The 21,229-nt window shown below is 37.4% G+C and overlaps 1 protein-coding gene and 1 long non-coding RNA gene across 3 annotated transcripts in view; one reads left to right on the top strand and one right to left on the bottom strand.

Annotated features, from left to right (window-relative positions):
* The window catches only part of ATP9B (ATPase phospholipid transporting 9B (putative)), a 167,117-nt gene that overhangs the window by 43,993 nt on the left and 101,895 nt on the right, over positions 1-21,229 (top strand). For both annotated transcript variants that reach the window (XM_021385725.1, XM_021385724.1), the window contains exon 7: positions 6,040-6,091. In XM_021385725.1, coding sequence (XP_021241400.1) covers positions 6,040-6,091 — 52 coding nt within the window. The remainder of the gene's footprint in view (positions 1-6,039; positions 6,092-21,229) is intronic.
* LOC110393176 lies at positions 13,905-19,830 on the bottom strand. Its single transcript, XR_002434870.1, has 3 exons — positions 19,274-19,830; positions 17,632-17,752; positions 13,905-14,205 (listed from the first exon to the last, which is right to left on the bottom strand). It is a non-coding gene; the product is annotated as an uncharacterized LOC110393176 (long non-coding RNA).

Here is a 21,229-nt window from a genome sequence, read left to right as displayed (position 1 = left end):
GTGGCTGAGGGAGCTGGGATTGTTCAGTCTGGAGAAGAGGAGGCTCAGGGGAGATCTCATCGCTCTCTATAACTACCTGAAGGGAGGTTGTAGTGAGCTGGGGGTCAGCCTCTTCTCTCTTGTAACTAGTGACAGGACGAGGGGGAATGGCTTCAAGTTGTGCCAGGGGAGATTTAGGCTGGACATTCGGAAATACTACTTTTCTGAAAGAGTGGTCAGACGCTGGAACAGGCTGCCCAGGGAGGTGGTTGAGTCGCCGTCCCTGGAGGTGTTCAAGAAACGTTTAGATATAGCGTTGAGAGACCTGGTTTAGTGGGGTTATGTTGGTGGTAGGTGCATGGTTGGACTGGGTGATCTTGTAGGTCTTTTCCAACCTAGCTAATTCTATGATTCTATGATTCTATGATTCCTCTTGCTTTAAACAGGCATGCTGCTTCCTGGCCATGTTTTTAGATATATTATTTTTCTACAAATGGACAGGTGTGCAGGGTTTTTAAGATAACTGGAAGAGTTGATGAGTTGTTATTTAGCTACTGTAGATTTTTGACTGTTTGGAACAATTTCTGAATATGTGAGGAGAGTATAACGCATTCAGTTTTTAATAAGTAATAGTAGCGTGTTCATAACACAGGTGTTTTAAAATGTGATGCGTCTTACTTTAAAAGCTACTCTTAGGTAGCAGCAAAGGGGTGCAGAACTTTTTTTTCTTAATCTCAAGTGTAAAGTGAAATTTAACCTGCATTTGTAAAGACTGCAAGTATTGTTAATATACACAGCATGAAAATGCAAGAAAATAACTGTGAAGTGCCTCTTCCATTTCTAACTCAGAAATAAGCATGAATATTTTAGTCAGTGAGAAAAGTACATGGTTCATAACAAATGGAGAATGTAAAACAGGAAATGTAAAATCATGAGGGTCTTGTAGCTTATGAGCAGTTGTAGGGGAATTGGAAGAATGAGCATGGAGCTGGAGAAGTTTATATTAACGAAGATTTTGTAATAGTAACATGAGAGAAATGGAGAATGCCATTGCTAGACTCTTCCAGATTTTTTTCAAATGAGGCATGTGGCCTCTGCTGCAAGGAAGAATGGATACATTAGTGAATTTCATTGTTTTTCAATATGACTGGTGTTCCAGTATGGAGGTGGAGCTTCTCATAGGAGCCCGGAAGCGGGAGAAGCATTTAGCTTCCATTAACTATTGTCTTATCATAGATCTCTAGAAGAGAATCTGTAAATCAGCAGCATAGGCCAGCACTAAGAGAAATGGAAACATGCCTTTCTTGGAGCTCTAATTCTGCTCAGACTTAACAAAAAAAAAAACAACTAGCATTCTAGTAGTTTTTATGATTCATGTATTCAGACTTAACTGTAATCAGTAAACATGTCTAGGTTCATCTTCATGGTAATTGGAGTCACATAGTTTCTTCATATATTTCTGAATGTTTCAAGTTGTATGTGTTGTCGTTTTAACTTGTTTCATTTTTGATAAATATGACACAAGAGGGTGAACATGATTAACTTTTTGCTGTTGTTTGTGGCAATGTATAACAACTTAATTTTCTCCATAATGAGATTTGTTAAGGATTTTTTGTAGTGTACTTGCCATCTGTTTTTGTGTAGGCAGTCTTTTATAGTGACTAGGTATCAGATACTTGCAAGATCTTTGCTTTGCAGTGTCAGCAGTAATTGTGACACTTTTTCATCTAATACTTGCATGGAATCTTTCTGCCTACTTCCAAAATAGGGAAAACCTAATGGAAAAAAGACCCGTCAGTCATATACTTTTTCTTTTCTTACAAATAAGGTAAACACAATCCAGTATCTAGCCTTACTTACATGGAAAAATGCATTCAAATTCTTTAACGCATTTGCTTTAGGAAAGAAAAACTAAGTAGAGAGAATCCATTTAGAAGACGTAAAATCAAGGTATATGTTTTCTACTAAAATGTGAACATGGTCATGTCACTAATTGGATAATGCCTGGTTTTGTGAGATGTAAAGATCTGATTCTTGAAAAACTCACCTGGTACCCACTATCTATATGCTGAATGTGAAACATGGATTCTTCACTGAATCTGGTAATGGCTTTTAAAACATGGTAACTCTTTCTGATTATTGAAACTTCTATTTAATTCTGTACTGGATTGCTACGCTGTTACTTCTCCAAAATTTTAAGGCTATTGGTCAAGTTTTTTAGCCTGTTTAGAAGTAACTGAAGTTTGTAGGCATGAAGCCAGTAACCTGAAACTTGTGTAATGGATTTATGTCAGAGCTGGCAGGGAAGTTGTAAAAATGTATAGCTAATCTATATGAAAGCAGTTTATCTGGTTAATTGTTATTGTCATTTAATTAAATATTTAATTTTGAACTTGCATTTTCCCCATCCTTTTTGTTTGTTGTTTTAGGGCTAACTTGCACACAATGTATATTAAGGTTACCCTTTGTCTTCCATTTTTTTCCCAAATCTGAATATGAAACATTTCTAGTTGAATCTGTGCTTGTGATGACTGTGAGTGGTCTTCTGTTGCAATGCAAGATAGCAAATATGCTGTACCAGCTACAATTGCATGTGACCAGCATCTTCAAGGGGAATACTGTTGACATATAGACAAGCACACAAATTGTTACCTGTTTTCACTTTTAGCAATGAATGGGAATTGCTGCAAATGGTGACATATCTATTCATAAAAGCACATAATTTTATGGTATGAATAGAAATTTTTTTTGCTGACCATGTAGGGTTTTCAGATAAAAAAAAAAAAAAAGCATCCTATTTTTGAGTGTTTTAAGATTTGCTCAATTTTCCAGTTTCTTGTTTGCTTGAGATTCCTTCTCTTTCCTTGCTTAACCTCTCCATAGCCTATCTCTCTTGAACTACACTGAATCAATAGAAGATACAGTTTTAGTTGCTTCTGTTTCTGAACCAGGGTCCCTCAAGGCTGAGCCTCTATAGAGGGAGGTGATATGGGAAAACCAGCATGGCTTCAGCAAGAGCAAGTCTTGCCTGACCAACGTTGGGGTCTTTTACAGTGGTGTTAGTGTGTTGGTGGGAAAGGGAAAAGCCACTGATGTCATCTATCTGGATTTTGGGAAGGCCTTTGAGATGGTCCCCCACAGCATCCTTCTCTCCCAATTGGAAAGATATGGATGAGAAGGGTGGACTATTTGATGGACGAGGAACTGGGTGCGAGATCTTACCCAGAGAGCAACAGTCAGTGGCTGAATGTCTGGATGGAGGTCAGTGATGAGTGCCGTCCCTCAGGAATCAGTACTGGGGCTGATGCTCTTCAATATTTTCGTCAATTACATCAGTGTTGGGATCAAGTGCACTCTCAGCAAGTTTTAGGATGACACCAGGCTGTGTTGTGTTGTCAACACGCCTGCGGGATGGGATAGCATCCAGAGAGACCTAAACAGACTCAAGCAGTGGGCCCTGGAGAACTTCATGAGATTCAACACATACAGATACAAAGTTTGCACTGAAGTTGCAGCAACCCTCGCTTATCAGTATGAGCTGGGGAATGAAAGGATTGAGCACAGTCCTTTTGAAAAGGGCTTGAGGTGTGGCAAATTCGACATGAGCTAGCCATGTGATCTCACAGCCCATAAAGCCAACCATATCCTGGGCTACATCAAAAGAAGAGTGGTCAGTAGGTCGTGGGAGGTGACTCTGCCCCCTCTACTTCGTACTGGTGAGACCTCACGTAGAGCACTCTGTCCAGATGCAGTGTCCTCAGTACAGGGTAGTCTTGGACCTGTTGGAGTGAGTCTGGAGGAGGGCCCCAAAAGTGATCCAAGGAATGGAACGCTTTCTCTACGAGGACAGGCTGAGAGAACTGGGACTATTCAAGCTGGAGAAGAGAGAGTTCTGGAAGACCTGACAGTGGCCTTTCAGTATCTGGAGGGCGGCTTTAAGAAAGAAGGGGACTCTCTTCCCTGTCCCTGGAGCTGTTCAGAGTCAGACTGAGTCAGTCTTTGTGCTACCATTAGATGTCACTGTTTGTAGCAGTGGGGTTGGGCTTGATGACCTTTAAAGGTCCTTCCAACGCAAAGAATTCTGTGATTTCCCGTTGGGATAAGTATGTTAGAGCTGTTATGTGCTGTATGTATTTCAATTGCAAGTAAGGATCTATTTCGAACTATCAAAGAAAAATGTAATTAGGACTGTTGTGGGGGTATTACAAAGGTGTGTCTTCTGCTTTGATACAGCAGATTCACTATAGTGAATCAATTTATTGTTCTGATTAGAATCACTCTGTGAAATTTACAGGCAGGATTCTGTATACTGCATTGGTGACTTGAGATGTTCCATTGTTTCATGCTTTGAATTGAAATTTTCAGGCTAGCTTGATTCCTAACCATTTGAAACCCATCTTTGTTGCCGTTTCTTCTCTGAAGTATATAACAGTTTTCTATAGCTTGTAGTTTATGCGGAATATAGAGCTACAATTGAATTAACACCGTTAATTTTCCAGTTTGCTTATAATTGAAATGTGTAATAATTTAAATTTTGAGATGCTTATATATTAAATTTCTTAACTTTTTAAGTTGGTAATTCAGTAAGGTTTTATAAGGCTAAAATCCATGAGGTTCACATATTCCATATGATGGGCTTTGTCAGCTACATGTATTTTCCTTTCTGCTCTCACTTCAAGCAGACATTTGAGCTCTTCAAAAATAAAAGATGAGCCTTAGCTATGAAGTGACTTTTAAGGCAATATCAAAAAAGTATGCCTTGAACATGAAAACCTGAAATTCTCAAACAAAACTGCATTTCTGTGTAGAAAAGATTGTTCTAAGTTTATGCGTTATATCCTTTTAACAAGTAATCTGAAATTAATATTATGAAATATATTTTAACGTAAAATTGTTAGTCATTGTTAATCCACTGAGACTTCTGAAGGAGTTAAGTTTGTAAATGAAGAACAAATGAAACTTTGTATTTAGCTTCAGAATTGAACGAGACAATACATGGCATACCAGATATAAGTTGTGATAGAAGAAACATAAATTCATTACTGTATTTTCTCTTAACTCTGCTTTCAGCATTCACTCTGGTCACTATCAGCTTAGCCTGTCACTGTACTTTTCTAGTCTTGTATATCTTTCAGGTTTTGTCATGTCAGTTGTTTTTAACTTCCCCAGTTTTTCATTCTTAAACTCTGTGCTATCAGTGTTTAACTGGTACTGGTAGATGCTTTGTTCATGAGTGCTTAATGAATGATGGGAGAGCAAAGGATCTGGATAGTTTTGGATAGCGGACAACATGTGGAGGGGGACAACAGTTATTACTGAATTTTGTTTAATCCACCAAAGCTTAGATTTGACACCTTATAATCAGCAAAAAAATAGAAAACTTGCTTCAGTGCAGCAAGTTATAAACTTGAAAGGGAAATGGCAGTACAGGCCTTCAGCTGCACTTGACCTGGGTATGACTTAAGTACTAAGAAAGGAAATCTATTCAATTTTGTCTTTGCAAAGCACATGTTTGTAAATATGTGAGATCAGAAAATGTTGCTCTGTGCCTTGCTTTTTCCCCTCTGTGTATGTTTGTATGTTGAGAGAGAGAGGAGGATGCCAGGGAAAAAAAATTGATATATACTGCACGTACAGCTTAAATGCTGAGATGTTTGAAATTTCACTGTTTACTTTTGTTTTTTTCTGCTAAGTATCAGGGTTTTGCTCAATAGAATATTACTTTTAGTAATATTTCAGTGATATTTATATTCAGTCATTTATAGTCTTGAAGTACTGGTTTTAGTCATGAAAAGACCAGTCCAGGTCTTCAAGTATTCATGATTCGCTTATAAAGAACATCTGAAAGGATTAGATGTTGTTTGCTTATTGTATAATTTTTTGAAAATATTGATTTCTGAATTGCAAATGCTGAATGTAAAGTGCTTTGATAAATCCTATTTTAATTGAGTTTCAATCCAAGTTTGACCTTTTGGTGACAGGATCTTACCGGACATTTGATTGGAATTCACTTTCTTCCTACTTACGATTAACTGTACTTTTTTCTTCCTCTCTCCTCAGAATCAACGAATCCCATCTGACATGGTTTTTCTCAGAACATCAGAAAAAACTGGTACGTTTTGATAGTTCAGATTGGTTACATGATAACTTAGTTGTTGTAGTAATATTTTTAGATTGTGCATTGTGGTGAAATAGATGGATAGCAAGAGATCTACATTTGTCACGTTAATGGGGGGGAGGGGTGCACGTGTATATATCTGAGAGAAATGGTATGCTTGGACTTGAAAATGGGAAATCTTACTGTGAATTGTGAATGTGAGACCTGTAGAGATGCATTCTTTTAAATAGACGATTGATACAACAAAACTTTATGTAATGCAAATATTGACTAGTTCAGTATACTTTAAAACAATACTTGTATAATACGATAACTTAGTATTTTTGGATATTGTTGCAACACATAAATGTCACTTGATTAATTTTCAATCATTAAACTGAAAAGAACTGAAGCAATATCCTACTAATGTGATTTAAATGATTTTAGAAACGTATTAAAGTGATCTAAAAAAATTTTAGGATTACTGATTTTTTTGCCTTCTGAAATAATACCGCCTCTTTGGGCAGTCAAATATATAAAACCTCACTAAACCCCACAAAAACAGCAAACAACAACAAAAAGCCAATAAACACTTTGCCTCAGTTGAGGGGAAGGAAAGTACTTCTCATTAATTCTGTTTCTCTTTACAAGGTGATAAGAGTTCTCCTGAACTCTGATAAACATAAATCTCCTTTACATGAGCCCTATAAATTACAGCTGTTTTGATTAAAGTTTGCAAATGACTATGGGATAGCCCCCATATAACTCAAATGAATTTGCCACCTTTATATTACTACTTCAGTTTATGGAGAGCTGTCTGATATTTGTCAAACAGTGCTAATTTTCACATAGTTAATAGGTGGGATATTCATAAACCTTGTGTTAGAAATGCTTTGATATTTTACTGTGGCATTGGAGTTCTGTCAAATGTTTCAGACAAAAAGCTGGATTTTCAGAAGTCATTTGCAAGAGAAGTCAAATATTTGATTAGCCTACAGAACACTACTGGAGCTACATATTCACAAAAAAGAAGAAATTGCTGCAAGTACAGCGCAGTCACTGTCTTAGTTATGATTTTGAAGTGATGGTTAGGTGCACTAGATCCAGTTTAACTGGTCTGGACCAGCAGTTTTCTAGTAGTCTGTATATAATCTCGATCTCAGTTAATTACCCTCTGATTTGGGATTCACAATTTATTAAAATTCGTAATGCTTTTGACAACTCAAAGATCTTGGATCCAACATGATTATAAAATGACTGATGTTTCCTTTTGAGCTGCTTGCAGTGTCATGTCTTAACCACTGAAGCCTAAAAATGTTTCAGCTCAAATCACAAGAGCTGTTACAGCTCAAAACACACCTGCTAGAAAAGTAGAAATATGAGTTATCCCTCTGTAGAAGTGGCATACTTTAAACTAGGCCTATTTTATGCTATGCGTTAGCAGTAAAAGGTATGTTTATGGAAATTTGTCTTAGTCTTTACCAGTTATATTGTATTAGATATCTAGGCATGTAGAAGCAGTTGTAATCTCCATTTGCAGGAGTATGTGTCAGTGCTAATTTCTTCAAGTGATGGATGCATGGCAGAAATGTGTTGAGAACTTAATACGTAACAATGTGTAGTGTTTGCTGTTGTAAAAAAAAAAAAAAAAAAAAAGGAAAGCTGTCCCTAATTAGGATCAGCATTCTCACTGGTGAAATAAAAGCAGGGTAAAGCAGCTGTACAGCTCGCAATGACAAAACTTCTTCAATTATATGTTTTGCATATCTACACTGTAGCATCATGTAGTTAGCCTCTGCGCTAATTCTTAAATTTGTAGTTTCTTGTATGGAAACTTATAAGACATAGTGTAGTCTGCTTTCCTCGCAGTACTATTAATTGAAGGATGGGCTGCAGGTATGTCAGTGAACAATCCAGTCTCTGAATCTTGACAGGAATATATATAGTCATGGATTTAAGATGTGGAGTGAATTCTTGTGTCAGAAATGTGGGGAGAAATGCATTAATTGAAAATAAAATTGTTCAGGTCTATTATGATGTTTAGGTTTAATTCAGACAGAATTTGCTATCTAGAAAATAAAACTACACAATATAAAGGTTTATAATGTAAGATTAGCCTGTCCCTAAATAAACAAATGTGCTTGTTAACACTTTCAAAGTGCACCTGCAAGTTAAATGCTCATTATAGTACAAAATGGACACAGCAAATGCAATGAAATCTGCCCAAAATTCAGATATAAATAACTTATTTATGCTTTTACTACACATGGAATGCAATTTTTGAATTTTCAATGCTCTTTCTATAAACATGCAATATGTTGGCTATTTATATTCATGTTGTGCTCTCAAAAAAAAGTGAAACCAAATCAAACAAGGAAAAATGCAACCAAAAAAAATTCCAGCACTGAACTTCAAACATGGCAGTCATTTTTTGACTAAAGAATGAACACTTATATCTGTAATTGCTTTCTGTTGAATGTTGTGGTTCTGACTGATTTATGATTTAGTTTATAGTCAACAGTTTAAATACTTTGTAAAACGCATTAGTTTTTGCATGGTTTTATGTTCTATATGTAATTTTATTTTATCTTTTGTGCAATAAAAGTTTAATTCATTGTCATAAATCTATAAAGAGTAAAAATAAAGATTTTGAACTAATCTTAAAATCCACTGTTTCAATATTTTCCAATTTCAGTATTTACACTACATATTACTGTTGTTTGTAACACTTAGTACCCTTTGTCTTCAGTCAGAAAAAACAGTTTGAATTATAAATCATTAGTCTATGAAATTCAACCAAAAACAGTACCAGCTTATTTTCACACAGGTGTGTTTCCATGGAAGAATTGAGCCAATGTTGTGTGCTTGTTTTCTTTCCATCTTCACCTTTCCCAAATGCACTTTAAGAAATGCAGTTTTTTAGGATGCTTTTTAACTTACTCTGTGTAGCAGGAGCTAATTTTAAGAGAGATCAAGCCTAATGGAGTATTTTGATAAAACCGAATTCTAATTATGTCGTCTTGTAACTGTTCTTTCCTGAGCTGAAATATATGTTCTCCAACTTGATTATGCCTACTTTTAGTCCATACATACGTTAGGTCAGTGACCAGATTCTGATATGGGTCAAGTATTCCTATTCTAGAATACAAAGGTGTTCTAACATGAGCTAGAGCTGGTCCTTCAGAAAGCCTGGTACGTATGTTTATAAGACTATCTCTGTAATATTTGTGCTCTTCACTTTCAAATGTGGAATTACAAGTAGTACACAAATATTTGACTACTGTGTCAAGAAAGAGTGAATGAAACTTAAGTTTTTTTTCCTTCAAACTTTTCATTTACTGTCCTAAGGTAACCTCAAATTCTTATTCATGCAGTGATAACTGGCATTTGCAGTGATTGGCTCTGAGCTAATAGTTACTGATTTTTACCAGCAATTTTTGCTGTGTTCAAAAACAGGTGACTGCTGTAGCTAACATGCTCTGGCACCTCTTCACATCCTTGAGCTTTTGAGGAAAAAATGGAAGGAAGTCCCTTGAAATCTTCGGTTTGCTATACATGGTTGAAAGTTATTGTAGGAAAGATAATGGCATAATAATATTGCCCATAGAAATTGGGCAAATAGTGTTATTTGCTAGAGCCTTTGCAGTTGGAAGAGCCAGCAGATGACTACCTTCAGGTATGTGATGTGCTCCATAAACACCAGCTCTAGGAAAAATCTTGTATTCTATACTACAGCTAGTTTTTTAGTGTTTAATGACAGTGCTTTTATTTTATTGTTTTTTGTTGTTGATATTAGTAGCTTTTCAGGAGGATAAGAATTGTTTAATCTTAAGCCCTTTTTTTGTTCTCAAGGTCTTTCCTTACTTTAGATAATACATTGTGATTGTTTGAAGAGGAGAGCTGTTTTTAGTCTTCAGCCTTCCCAAATTTCCATAGGATAAAGTGGAATTTCTTTTACTAATCTATTCCAGCTTTCCTGACCATGTGTTAGAACCCTGCAAATCTGACTTTGCACAGAATTAGCATTTTTGGCAGACACTTGATTCTGTATAGAGCAAAGCCAGTGCTTCTGAAAAAAAGTTCTCCCAAGTGTCAGAATATTGCATTGAGATGCACTTCCACCAACAAAATAGGAGTTGGAAAAACTGTAAAGACAGAAATCTATTAAACAGTTCACAGATGAATTTTAAGACATAATTTTCTACAGACTTACAGCAACTATCAAATTGGCAAAAGTGGCGTTTGGTTGTGGGATTTTGTTCTTGTCAGAGAAAATACTCTCAATAGCAACTGCTACTGGCTGCTTAGTTCCACTCATCACAGCTAGTGCTTAGAGGTGGTTGGGGTCTACTACAGGCCACCTGACCAAGGAGAGCCTGTTGATGAGGCCTTCTTGCTTCAGCTGCAAGAAGTGTCATGTTTGCAGTCTCTCATCCTGATGGGGGATTGCAATCATCTGGATATCTGCTTGGAAAGCAAGATGGCGAGCTGCAGGGAAACTGCTGTAGTCCATTGATGATAACTTTCTGGTTCAGATATTGAGCAGATCAACCAGAGATGAAGTGTTACTGGACCTGATGTTCACCAGTGCAGAGGATATCATTAAAGACATTAAGATTGGAGACAGCCTGGGCTGCAGCAACTGTGCCCTGGTTGAGTTTGTGATCTTGAGGAATGTGAGCCTGGCAAAGAGTGGGGTCAGGACAGTGAACTTCAGGAGAGTGAACTTGAGGCTGTTTAAGGAATTGCTGGAAGAGATCTCCTGGGAAGCTGTCCTTAGAGACAAAGGAGTGAAGCAAAGCTGGCTACTCTTTGATAATGGTTGTCTTGAGAGCACAAGAGATCTCCATCCCTCAGAATAAGAAAACAGGCAGAGGAGGCAGGAAACTGTCATAGCTTGGCAAGGACTGGCTGCTCAAACTGAGTGAAAATAAGGGCATGTCCTTGGAAACAAGGATGTGTTATCTGGGAGGAGTACAGGGATGCTGTCCAGATGTGCAGAGGTGGGATTAGGAAAGCCAAGGCACAGAACTTGTTGAGGGACGATAAAAACAAGAAGGGATTCTATAAGTACATAGTTCAGAAGAGACAGACCAAAGAGAGTGTATCCCCTCTGATAAATGAGAAAGGAGAACTGGCTGCAACAGATATGGAAAAGGCTGAGGTACTCAGTGAGTTCTTTGCCTCAGTCTTCACTGTCAACCAGGATTCTCATATTCGTCTCATTTCTGAACCTCTAGGTGGGAAGTGGGGGAGCAAACTCCCCCCCAGTGTAAGGCAGAGGAAGTCTGAGACTGCCTCATGAGACTGAATGTGTGTAAGTCTATGGGTCTCAATGACATGCATCCGAGGGTCCTAAGGGAGCTGGCTGATGTGGTTGCCGAGCTGCTTTCCATCATATTTGAAAAGTCATGACTGTCAGGCAAAGTCCCCAGTGACTGGAAAAAGGGAAACGTCACTCCCATTTATAAGAAAGGTAGGAAGGAGGAACTGGGGAACTACATGCCAGTGAGCCTCACCTGTGTGCCTGGGAAGCTGATGGAGCAGATCCTCCTGGAAGGCATGTTAAGGCTTATGAGGGATGAGTCGATCTGAGACAGCCAGCGTGGCTTCACCAAGGAAGGTCAGTCTGATGGCCTTCTATGATGGAGTGACGGCATTGGTGGACAAAGGGAGGGCGACTGATGTAATCTACCTGGACTTCTGCGAAGCTTTTGACGTGATCCCCCACCACATCCTTATCTCCAAATTGGAGAGAGATGGATTTGAAGGCTGTGCTATCTGTTGGATAAGGAACTGCTTGGAAGGTTGAAGCTGGAGGGTTGTGGTCCAGGTGGAGGCTGGGCCGTACTCTTCAGTATCTTTATCAGAGGCATAGATGTTGGAATCGAGTGCACCCTCATCAAGTTTGCTGATGACACAAAGCTGAGCATTGGAGTTGATACAGCAGAACGAATAATGCCATCCAAAGGGACCTTGATAACCTCGAAAGGTGGGCCCTTGGGAACCTGGTGAGGTTGACCCCATCTCTACACAGCCTACCAGAATACCTGTCCCTGCTTCCATTGCCTGTGCATTTTCTTCCTGCTCTCTAGTTTGACCAGCTGGTCCGCGTTTAGCCTTGCTGGTCTCTTGCCTTCCTTTCCTGTTTTCCTACACCTTGGGTTAGAAGAGGGATTTCTGCATAAGCACTGCTAGTCAGGTCTAATGAGGTATGACCTTGCAGTGGTTTTAAAGTTGTTTCACTGAATCTAGAGGTGATCTTCAAATCTATCGTAATGTATTCATAATGAAAACATAGCTTGGGTGTGTGATCTCATTCTTACTTCTTGGGGCTTGAGGTGGGAGTATCTGTACCTGGAACAGAAGCACATGTAGACTTCAACTAACTTGTTTTGCATCTCTCTTCTCTAGTAGAGACACTAGAGATGTGGGTCAGTCTGCCTTGTATGGAGTATGCAGTTGAGAAAGTGCTAGCTTCTCCATACAAATGCTAAGGCCAGTGTTTCTACAGTCATTGCTCTTGGTTTGTATGGAGAGTAAATTAAATTTACTTCATATTTAACTGCTTCAGTTACAGTTCTGATTGCAGGTGGTCTTCTAGCTTTACGAACTTTCCTCTATCTGTCAACAATAGGGAATGGGGGAAATAAAATAAGATCAGTTCCTCTGCTTTTTGCTGTAGTGAAGTCCAGTCTTTGTGGGTGGTCTGTTGCTTCTATTTAAGCTCCTGTTTGGTGAAGTATAATGTATCTTTCTCAGCTGAATTTTTATTCATTGTTTTTGTACATGCCTGTTGTAATTTGACTTTATTAGCTTCTTTGGCTTCCTCTTTTCTGTGCTCAAATATTGTGAGATACCAAGGCTTTATTTTGTTAGTGGTGTGTCTTTCAAGTTGATTACTTTTTCTGCTTCTAAAATCTGGGAGACTTAAGTGCACTTTCTGTGGATTCTGGTATATTTGGCTGAGGACTTCTCTTCATGTTGGTTTGCTTATAAGCTCTGCTTTTATCTATAGGAAAAATGTCCCTTATGTAATCTATAAGCACTGTGCTTTAAGGTTTGTAAACATTTATATAATTTTGCAGTATCTGTCTTTAGAAGATATTTAAGTGCATTATTGTAGTGTATATTATATTATAGTGTGTTGCTGTCCAGTCAGAGCTCTCAAAGTAGGGAGTGTTCTTGAAATATATTTTGAACATTTACTTGTGACATCAGTGTTAATGTGTACTACTTGCACTAGGATTAGAAAATTACTTGATTAGCTTAAATATCAGTAGAAAATTCAATTCAAGAAAATAAAAGCTACTTAATATACCCTAATTTCATTTTTGTTACAATAGGTGGCAATTTGAGAGTTGTTCTATACAAAGTTCCTAGTGCAAGTCTGACTGTGGATTTGTAGATCCTGTTGATTCTTTAAGTAAACTTGCATTTAGTATGATTTTCACAATACATTTTTAAATGAGAATCAATTTCCCAGGAATAAACTAGAATGTTTTCCTGTGGGCTCAAAGAGCATTGTGTGTTAAGAAAAATGAAAAAAAGCCACCCAAACTCAGTACATAGACTGTAATAAGGCAAACAATCTAACATGGATAATACTTAAGGAATCGCACTTGTGGAATAGTATCCACATTGTGTGATCATCCTGTTGTAGTGATGCCTTAAAATCATCTGCAGTGTAGGCACTTTGTTTTTCAAAACAACTGTAACCTCTTAGATTGCAAACAGTTTGATTTATCAAAATGCGTAGTATGTTTTCATCCCTGATTCTTCTGAAGGAAGATGTGACAGGTATTGCTAATTCTAATATGTTGTTGGCACTAGCAAAATTGCTTTGAAAATGGATGAGCAAAGATGAAAATATTTACAGTTCCTGTATTTTAATCAGATTATGTGCTTGGATCATTCATGGGATAAATCCTCATCGGTTATTTCAGTTCTAAATGTCAAAAGTAGCCATAATAGCAAACAAAGCAGGGTGCAGAAACAGGGTGATGTCAGTGATAAACATTCTTGTTATTTATATAAAATCTGTCAGTAGAGCTGATATCTGCCAAGTATAGTACTGATTTCCATACTGTTATAAAGTGTCATTCTGGCCTCCTTTGTTTTTCTTTGATCTGGAAAGTGAAACAAGATTTTGGTTAGCGTTCTAAGCTAAACAGATTTTGGTTTGCGTTCTAAGCTAACCAAAGCATTAAGTATGGTAGAGTTTTAGTCTTATCATTACTGTGTGTGTATACGTATATATATTTTTTACAAGATAAGAAGGTGTAAATTTCAGGTAAATATTTAAATAGTTTAGATTATCTTTCTTCATCACTGAGTTTCTATAGAAAAAGATTCTTAGTCTACATTAGAAAAATAATGGAGCAAAGTGGTGCTTCAAAACCTATTAAATACAAAGGGTCAATTAATGCTTTTGAATATCCACTTGTAAATCTCCTTTAGGTAAATCATGTTAAAATTTGAGAATGTGAACTTAAATGTGGATGCTTTTATCTTTTCTGCCTTGGAATACTGTTGGCTGTAAGTAAGATAATTCTGTAATGTTTTGAATAAAAGTAAAAATTCCTAAATGATACTGAATCAATACAGCAATAAAAAAAAAATGCAGTGGATAAAGCTTGGATTAAAAGCATTTGTGTGCTTGTCAGTAAGGAACTCTGATGCGTTTGATGGTATCATATTGACTGCATATTAATACATAGCATCCTATAAGACCATCAGCTGATTGTTTAGAATGTAAATGAATCTGTTGATGGATCCAGTGACTGATGGCTTGAATTCCAATTAATCAATTGCTTCATCAGTTTCTTAATTCAGATCAAATAACTCAAGTACACACAGTTGTTTTAATGGTATTAAGAGAAATTAACGCTTTTAAACTAATTTCATCACTCTTGTTTAAATGCAACTACAATTTGTTATTTGTGTCTTAACTGATGGTGTTATAACTGAAGTGTTTAAGATGTTTCAGCTATTCTGGTGTGTTGATTTTTTTTTTCAATTCTTAGTAGGTAACATTACTGAAAGCTTTCTGTGATAGTGGTAAATGAAACTCTGTCGTTTAACATGTTATCCTGGTGCTGCTACTCATCTTGTCATCACTTTAAAATTTTCATGCACATAGTCACTTAAAAATTAAGTAATTTATATTACTTAAGTTGTTTGTAAGTGATCTTGTGTTAGGTATGCAAAGTCAATTTTTTTTCTTGGTTAATTTCTAATAATCTATTGCTTTCATTGCTTTTGTCTTCAAGCTGGAAGGGTGTATTATTACTAGACAATATATAATAGTTTATGACACCACAGTTCTGCATGCCCTATTTCACAGTGACCCATCAATTAATTTATTCAGCACTTCATGCTTGCTCTTCGCTGTGACACTTAGACGAGTTGATCTTAATTTGATTGCCATTAAAGCCTTCCTTCCCTGACAACTGTTGTCAATTATACAAAATAAAATCAAGTATTCATAAGTAGGCTGTAATAGGATATAGGCAGACAGATTTAATAATTCAGTTTTGCTGAGGCTTGAAAGGCATTAGTAGTAGCTGTCGTTCTCATTTGTAAAAAATTAATTGGATACAGATCTTCAGAGAGAAGACAGACATAATTTCATTTATTTAGATTTGATTGTTGAAAAGAGCCCAGACCTATAGCGTTGGTTCAACATTGTCTTTGTGGATAACTGACATGAATTTCTATTAGATACGTGTTACAGAAAGTAAATGTAATTTAATACAATTGGAGACTAATTTAAGTGAACATATTCTACACATGCTTTTGGTGATACATCTATAGAGGAATGTAGAATAATGAAATAATACACATGCATATCTACTATATACAAGTAAATTATAGTTGTTTCCCTCTGAAGCATCTCTAGCATAGTAAAACAATAAAATATGTCTTATACTATATTTTAATTCTACCTGTAACCTTCTTTCAGTCCTTACTGGCAAATCTTTTTTTAAGCCTGTTGATATTTAGCAAAAAAGTAGCAAGCAGGAATCTATTATCTTCAGTGTTCTCCAAGAGAAATTTAAATAAGGTTTTCAAAACTTCTGTGTTGTTGATTGACTTCCTATACACTGTTCTTTACTATGTGTACTGATGTTGGTGACAGGCAATGGAAGCAGGGACAGGTATCCTGGAAGGAGGATAGGTATTCTGGTAGGTTGTGAAGAGATGAGGTCAGGAAGGCCACGGCCCAACTGGAACCAGACTCGGCAAGGGGTGGAAAGAAAAAAAGAGATGTTTCTGCAGGTCCATCAACCAGAAAAGGGAAGTTCAAGAAGGCATACACCTCAGGCCCTGTGAGCAGTACAGGCAAGCTGGTAACAACAGACGTGTTGGCAGTCACGCAAAGTCTCTTGCGACTGGAAAAAAGGCAGTGTTGCACCTATTTTTAACAAGGGTAGGAAGGATGACCTAGGGAACTGCTGACCTCTCAGCCTCACTTCTGCGCTGGGGAAGATTGTGGAAGAGATCCTCCTGGAAGCTGTGCTAAGGTGCGTGGAATAGAGGGAGGTGATATGGGAAAACCAGCATGGCTTCAGCAAGAGCAAGTCCTGCCTGGATGGAGATAAGTAACGTCCCTCAGGAATCAGTACTGTGGCATTGACAGTGTGATCGAGTGCACCCTCAGCAAGATTGCAGATGATACCAAGCTGTGTGGTGTGGTCAACACACCTGAGGGATGGGATTGCATCCAGAGAGACCTAGACAGGTTCAAGCAGAGGCCCCAGGAGGTTCAGGAAGTCCTAGTGCAAGGTCATGCACCTGGGTTGCAGCAATCCTATCTGGGGATAGGATTCCCCCTATATGGGAAATAAAAGGATTGAACATAGTCTTGCTGACAAGGACATTCAAGGTCAGGGTCTGAGCAGCCTGATCTAGCTGCAGATGTCCCTGTTCATTGCAGTGGAGTTGGACTAGATGTGACTTTTAAAGGTTCCTTCCAACTCCAACCATTCTATGATGGTTCTACAATTTGAATTTACTTATTCTAAGAATGTATATCTGTTTTTAAATATATATTCTCCTTGTAAAATGCTGATAACTGCGTGTAGTTGAAAATTAGAGGTGCTGTGTGGTTACTTGAGGCAAGAGTAGAAAAGCACAGAAGTGTTATAGTTTTTATAATTTGTTGTTCAGCTTGTCTTTTTTTTAAACGCAAGGCAGAGTAAATTATTCTGCTCTCTGTCCATCTGTCCCTGAACTTGGTTTTCTTTCCGTATTTTATCTCATGACTTAAAGGTCGCCTCAGGCCCTTCTTCCAGATTGGGAACACAGATTGGGAAAATTGAGAATTAATTTATGAATACAGGACAAATGTTATTAAACTTTTTTTTTTACAGCAAGAAAATTATCTTAGTTTTCATGTCTCTATTAATAAAGAAATGTTTCCGGCCCAGGAAGTCAAGTATTTAAGTATTACCACACTTTCCTGTCTGCTTTGTAAAAAAAAAATACTACCGGTAGACTTAAAAATTAAAAAGAAAGTCGTGGGAAGCTGTCTTTTCATCTTGCCAACCTACCTGAATTTTTTGTTGATATTTTTCAAATCTGGTGTGCCGGGACTTTCCGTGTGTTGATGCACATGTTTTAAAGTATTTCAATTCAGTTGTCCAGTCTTGCATTTCACAGCAGTATTATTCCCTAACAAAAAAACTTACGTGTATAAAAGATAGGATTTGATTATTTTAGGGCATCATAAGTTACTGTGGGAAGTTCTGTTGCATTCTCGTTCTGAAAAACCTTTGCCTGAAATCTCTTTGAATAGTAAAATACATGGAAGATGTTACACATGCTGCAATTAGTTTTCTGTAGCAAACTAAACCAACTTATCTAGCGTGATTATAATTTTCTTTCCACAGTCATAGCAAATATTAAATATTGGTGTAATTCCTATTGTTTGAATGTTTTTTGTTTCTTCAGTGTGTAGCCTTCAATGAAAATCAGAAGATGCTATTTTGTATAAAATTCGAATTATTTTCTTTTTGCAAAGTGGATTGCTCTTAGTCTATCAGTAGTCTTATTTGGGTTTTTTATGTTAACAACACTTCTTTACAAATTACATGGTAAACAGGCTGAGTAGTGAGGTAATTGTTTTAAGGAAAACAAGTCCATCTTTCTGCTTTTCAGAAACAACATTTCCAATGAAATAGGAGTGATGAATGTAATACATGTCATTTGGAAGAGAGAAATTGTTATAATTTAAAAACCCTGTAAGCTAGAATACATAACAAAAATTTGTAACGTCCCAAGTTGTAACTTGTTTTCAGAAGATAGTATTAAAAATTTTAATTAATTGTCTGAAGAGCTTATATAAAAATGTAATTCAAATGCTTGGTGGTAACACATAAAAATATGTTAGGATAATTTCAGGAAATTAAACTTAACAGCAAGTAAAGAAATTAACGCATAGGGCATAATATTAAATAAGAGGAAGCTTTATATATTATATATTATTTTATACACATTATTTTTTATTTTATTTATTTTATTTTTTTATACATAATTTTTTTACATCATTAAGAAGCTTTCATTCCTGTTCTTCCTCTCTCATCTGGAGGCTTCTCTTTTACTTAAGGCTAAGAATAATTAAGCACTCTCCAGACACAACCTGTCTTTATTGTGAGAGCTTTTGGCTTGGTCTCTTTTCTACACTTTCTAGGAGCAGGCAAGTGCACAAATGAATAACCATGTTATTTATGCATGCTTAAGTATAAGACATTCACAGAAATATTTGTCCTATACGTGTCCTATGCTTATATGCTGAATAAGTCCTTAAGTCCAGCACTGACTGAGTAGGTAAGATTCTCCCTGCTTACTCTATATTGAGCACAGGACCTTCTTTTGGGAAATCTTAGCCAGATATATCAAGGCCTGAAGTTATCATGTTCATGGATGAGTGTCGCTGGTTGACAGTCTTTTGTCCTGTGACAGGGGGTCTCCATCCTGTTCCCCCGCAGGAAGCCAGCAGAGAAGTGAAAAGGAGGAATTATGGCTCGATTGAGATAAAGAGAAACTAATTTACTAGAAATGGTAAAGAAATGAGAGATAATACAGTATAAAAGGGTAATGAATCAAACAAATGAGAGAGAGAGAGAGATGCCTTTATAACTGTGCTGCCAATGGCGGTACAACTGGAAGTAAGTCTATGGTTATATCACCTACTTGCCTCCCAGAAACCATGTGGGCACAACAAAAGCTGCTGGAAACTGTAGCTCCTGACAGCCATTTCAACTCTTGACAGTTCACTGCATGATGTTATGGTATGGAATACCTATGGAAAACCATGACCATGAGCTTTTGTATCTCTGCTTCAAAATAGAAAGGCTATTCTGAAAGTAATACCTCCTATTTATTATGTTGACCCACAACATCAGAGGTTTATGTTGGTGGTATGGCAGTAGAGGTGCCAACATTCTGTTACGTTTTGTTGCCGTGTGGCAGATGGCAGCAGAGGAGTAGTGTGGCAAAATGGTGTCTGACGTGGAAGTTCGTATGAAGCAGAGGTGTGTAAGTGAATTCCTTCATGCAGAAAAAGTTGCATCATGTCCAGTTTAATATCTCAGGTACCTTGAGTACTGTGTTCACTTTCGGAGCTGTCACCACAAGAAAGACATTGAGGCCCTGGAGCATGTTCAGTGAAAGGCAGTAAAGCCAGTGAGGGGTCTGGAACACAAGTCTTATGAGGAGCAGCTGAGGAAACTGGGATTGTTTAGTCTGGAGAGAGGAGGCTCAGGTGAGACCTTATTGCTCTCTACAACTACTTGAAAGGAGGTTGTGGTGTGGTGGGGGTCATCCTCTTTTCCCAGGTAACTAGTGATAGGACTAAGTTGCTTCAGGGGAGGTTCAGATTCAATATGTAGAAGAATTTCTTCTCAGAAGGAGTGGTTAGGCATTGGAACAGCTTGTCCAGGGAAGTGGTGGAGTCACAATCCCTGGATGTGTATAAGGAAAGGGTAGATGTATTACCTAAGGACATAGTTTAGTGCACAACATTGGTGGTAGGTGGACGGTTGGAATAAATAAGCTCAGAGGTTTTTTACAACCTTAATGATTCTCTTATTCTAAACAAGCCCAACTCCCTCAGCCTGTCTTCATAGGAGAAGTGCTCCAGCCCCCTCTCATCATCTTCATGGCCCTCCTCTGGACCAGCTCCAGCAGCTCTGCAACTTTCTTATTCTGAGGTCCCTGTGCCTTGATGCAGTACCCCAGGTGGGGCCTCATGAAGGCAAACCATAGGGGGACTACAACCTCCCTTGCCCTGTTGGCCGCTCTTCTTGATTCACCATGGGCCTCCTGAGCTGCAAGTGCATACTGCTGGCTCAGGTCCAGCTTTTTTGTCTACCAAGACTCCCAAGTCCTTGCATGTCCATTTATTGTGTTCACAAGTTAGGTGATTATTTTAAGGGAAAAACTGAAGTTGTTGGCTTCTTATTTCACACACTTCATTGCAGATTGTGACAGAATTTTTAGGCTCTTAAGAAGAAAAAGTCCTGTACAAGTTTCACCAATTTCAACTGAAAAATCAGTTTAATTCTAGTTGGGCAGCACCTTGTATGGACATGCTATTAACTGTTTTATGCCTGTCTTCAACTGATTATGCTAAATGAATACTAGGTAGTTGTAAAGTAATTTGGGTGTACTCACATGAAGTTTGCTCTTCTTGAGAGAAATGATTAAATTGTTCAAACCTAGTGTAATTTCTCTAGATTTAACCTTAAATTCTAATTCGGATGACTCCAAAATTTTCACTGTAAAGACAAAAATAAATGAGACATGTTAACTATGTTCAAATTTGTCTGCTAATATTTGGTAATTATTGTTCATGGGAAATGGGCTTCTGAGCACTTCCCGCTGCCTAAAGAAAATAGTCTAATTTCTCAGTTTTCCTTTATGTGCAGCCTTTGTTGTCCTCTTAGAGATATCCCGTGTTAGAGATGCCCTGTGTTCATTGTGGAATTTCATTTTTCTGTAGTCAGCTATACTTCGATTTGTAAATGTATCAATTCATGACTTCTCCTTTAAGCAGCATCTAACTTAAAAATTTATATGAAAAATTTATATGAATATGATAAACTTCTATATATACTGGAAAATAATTGCCTAGTACAATAATTAACA

The sequence above is a fragment of the Numida meleagris genome, chromosome 2, assembly GCF_002078875.1.
Source record: "Numida meleagris isolate 19003 breed g44 Domestic line chromosome 2, NumMel1.0, whole genome shotgun sequence".
Lineage (NCBI taxonomy): Eukaryota > Metazoa > Chordata > Aves > Galliformes > Numididae > Numida > Numida meleagris.
The sequence above is the reverse complement of the archived record's forward strand: the minus strand, read 5'-3'. Positions and strand labels throughout refer to the sequence as shown.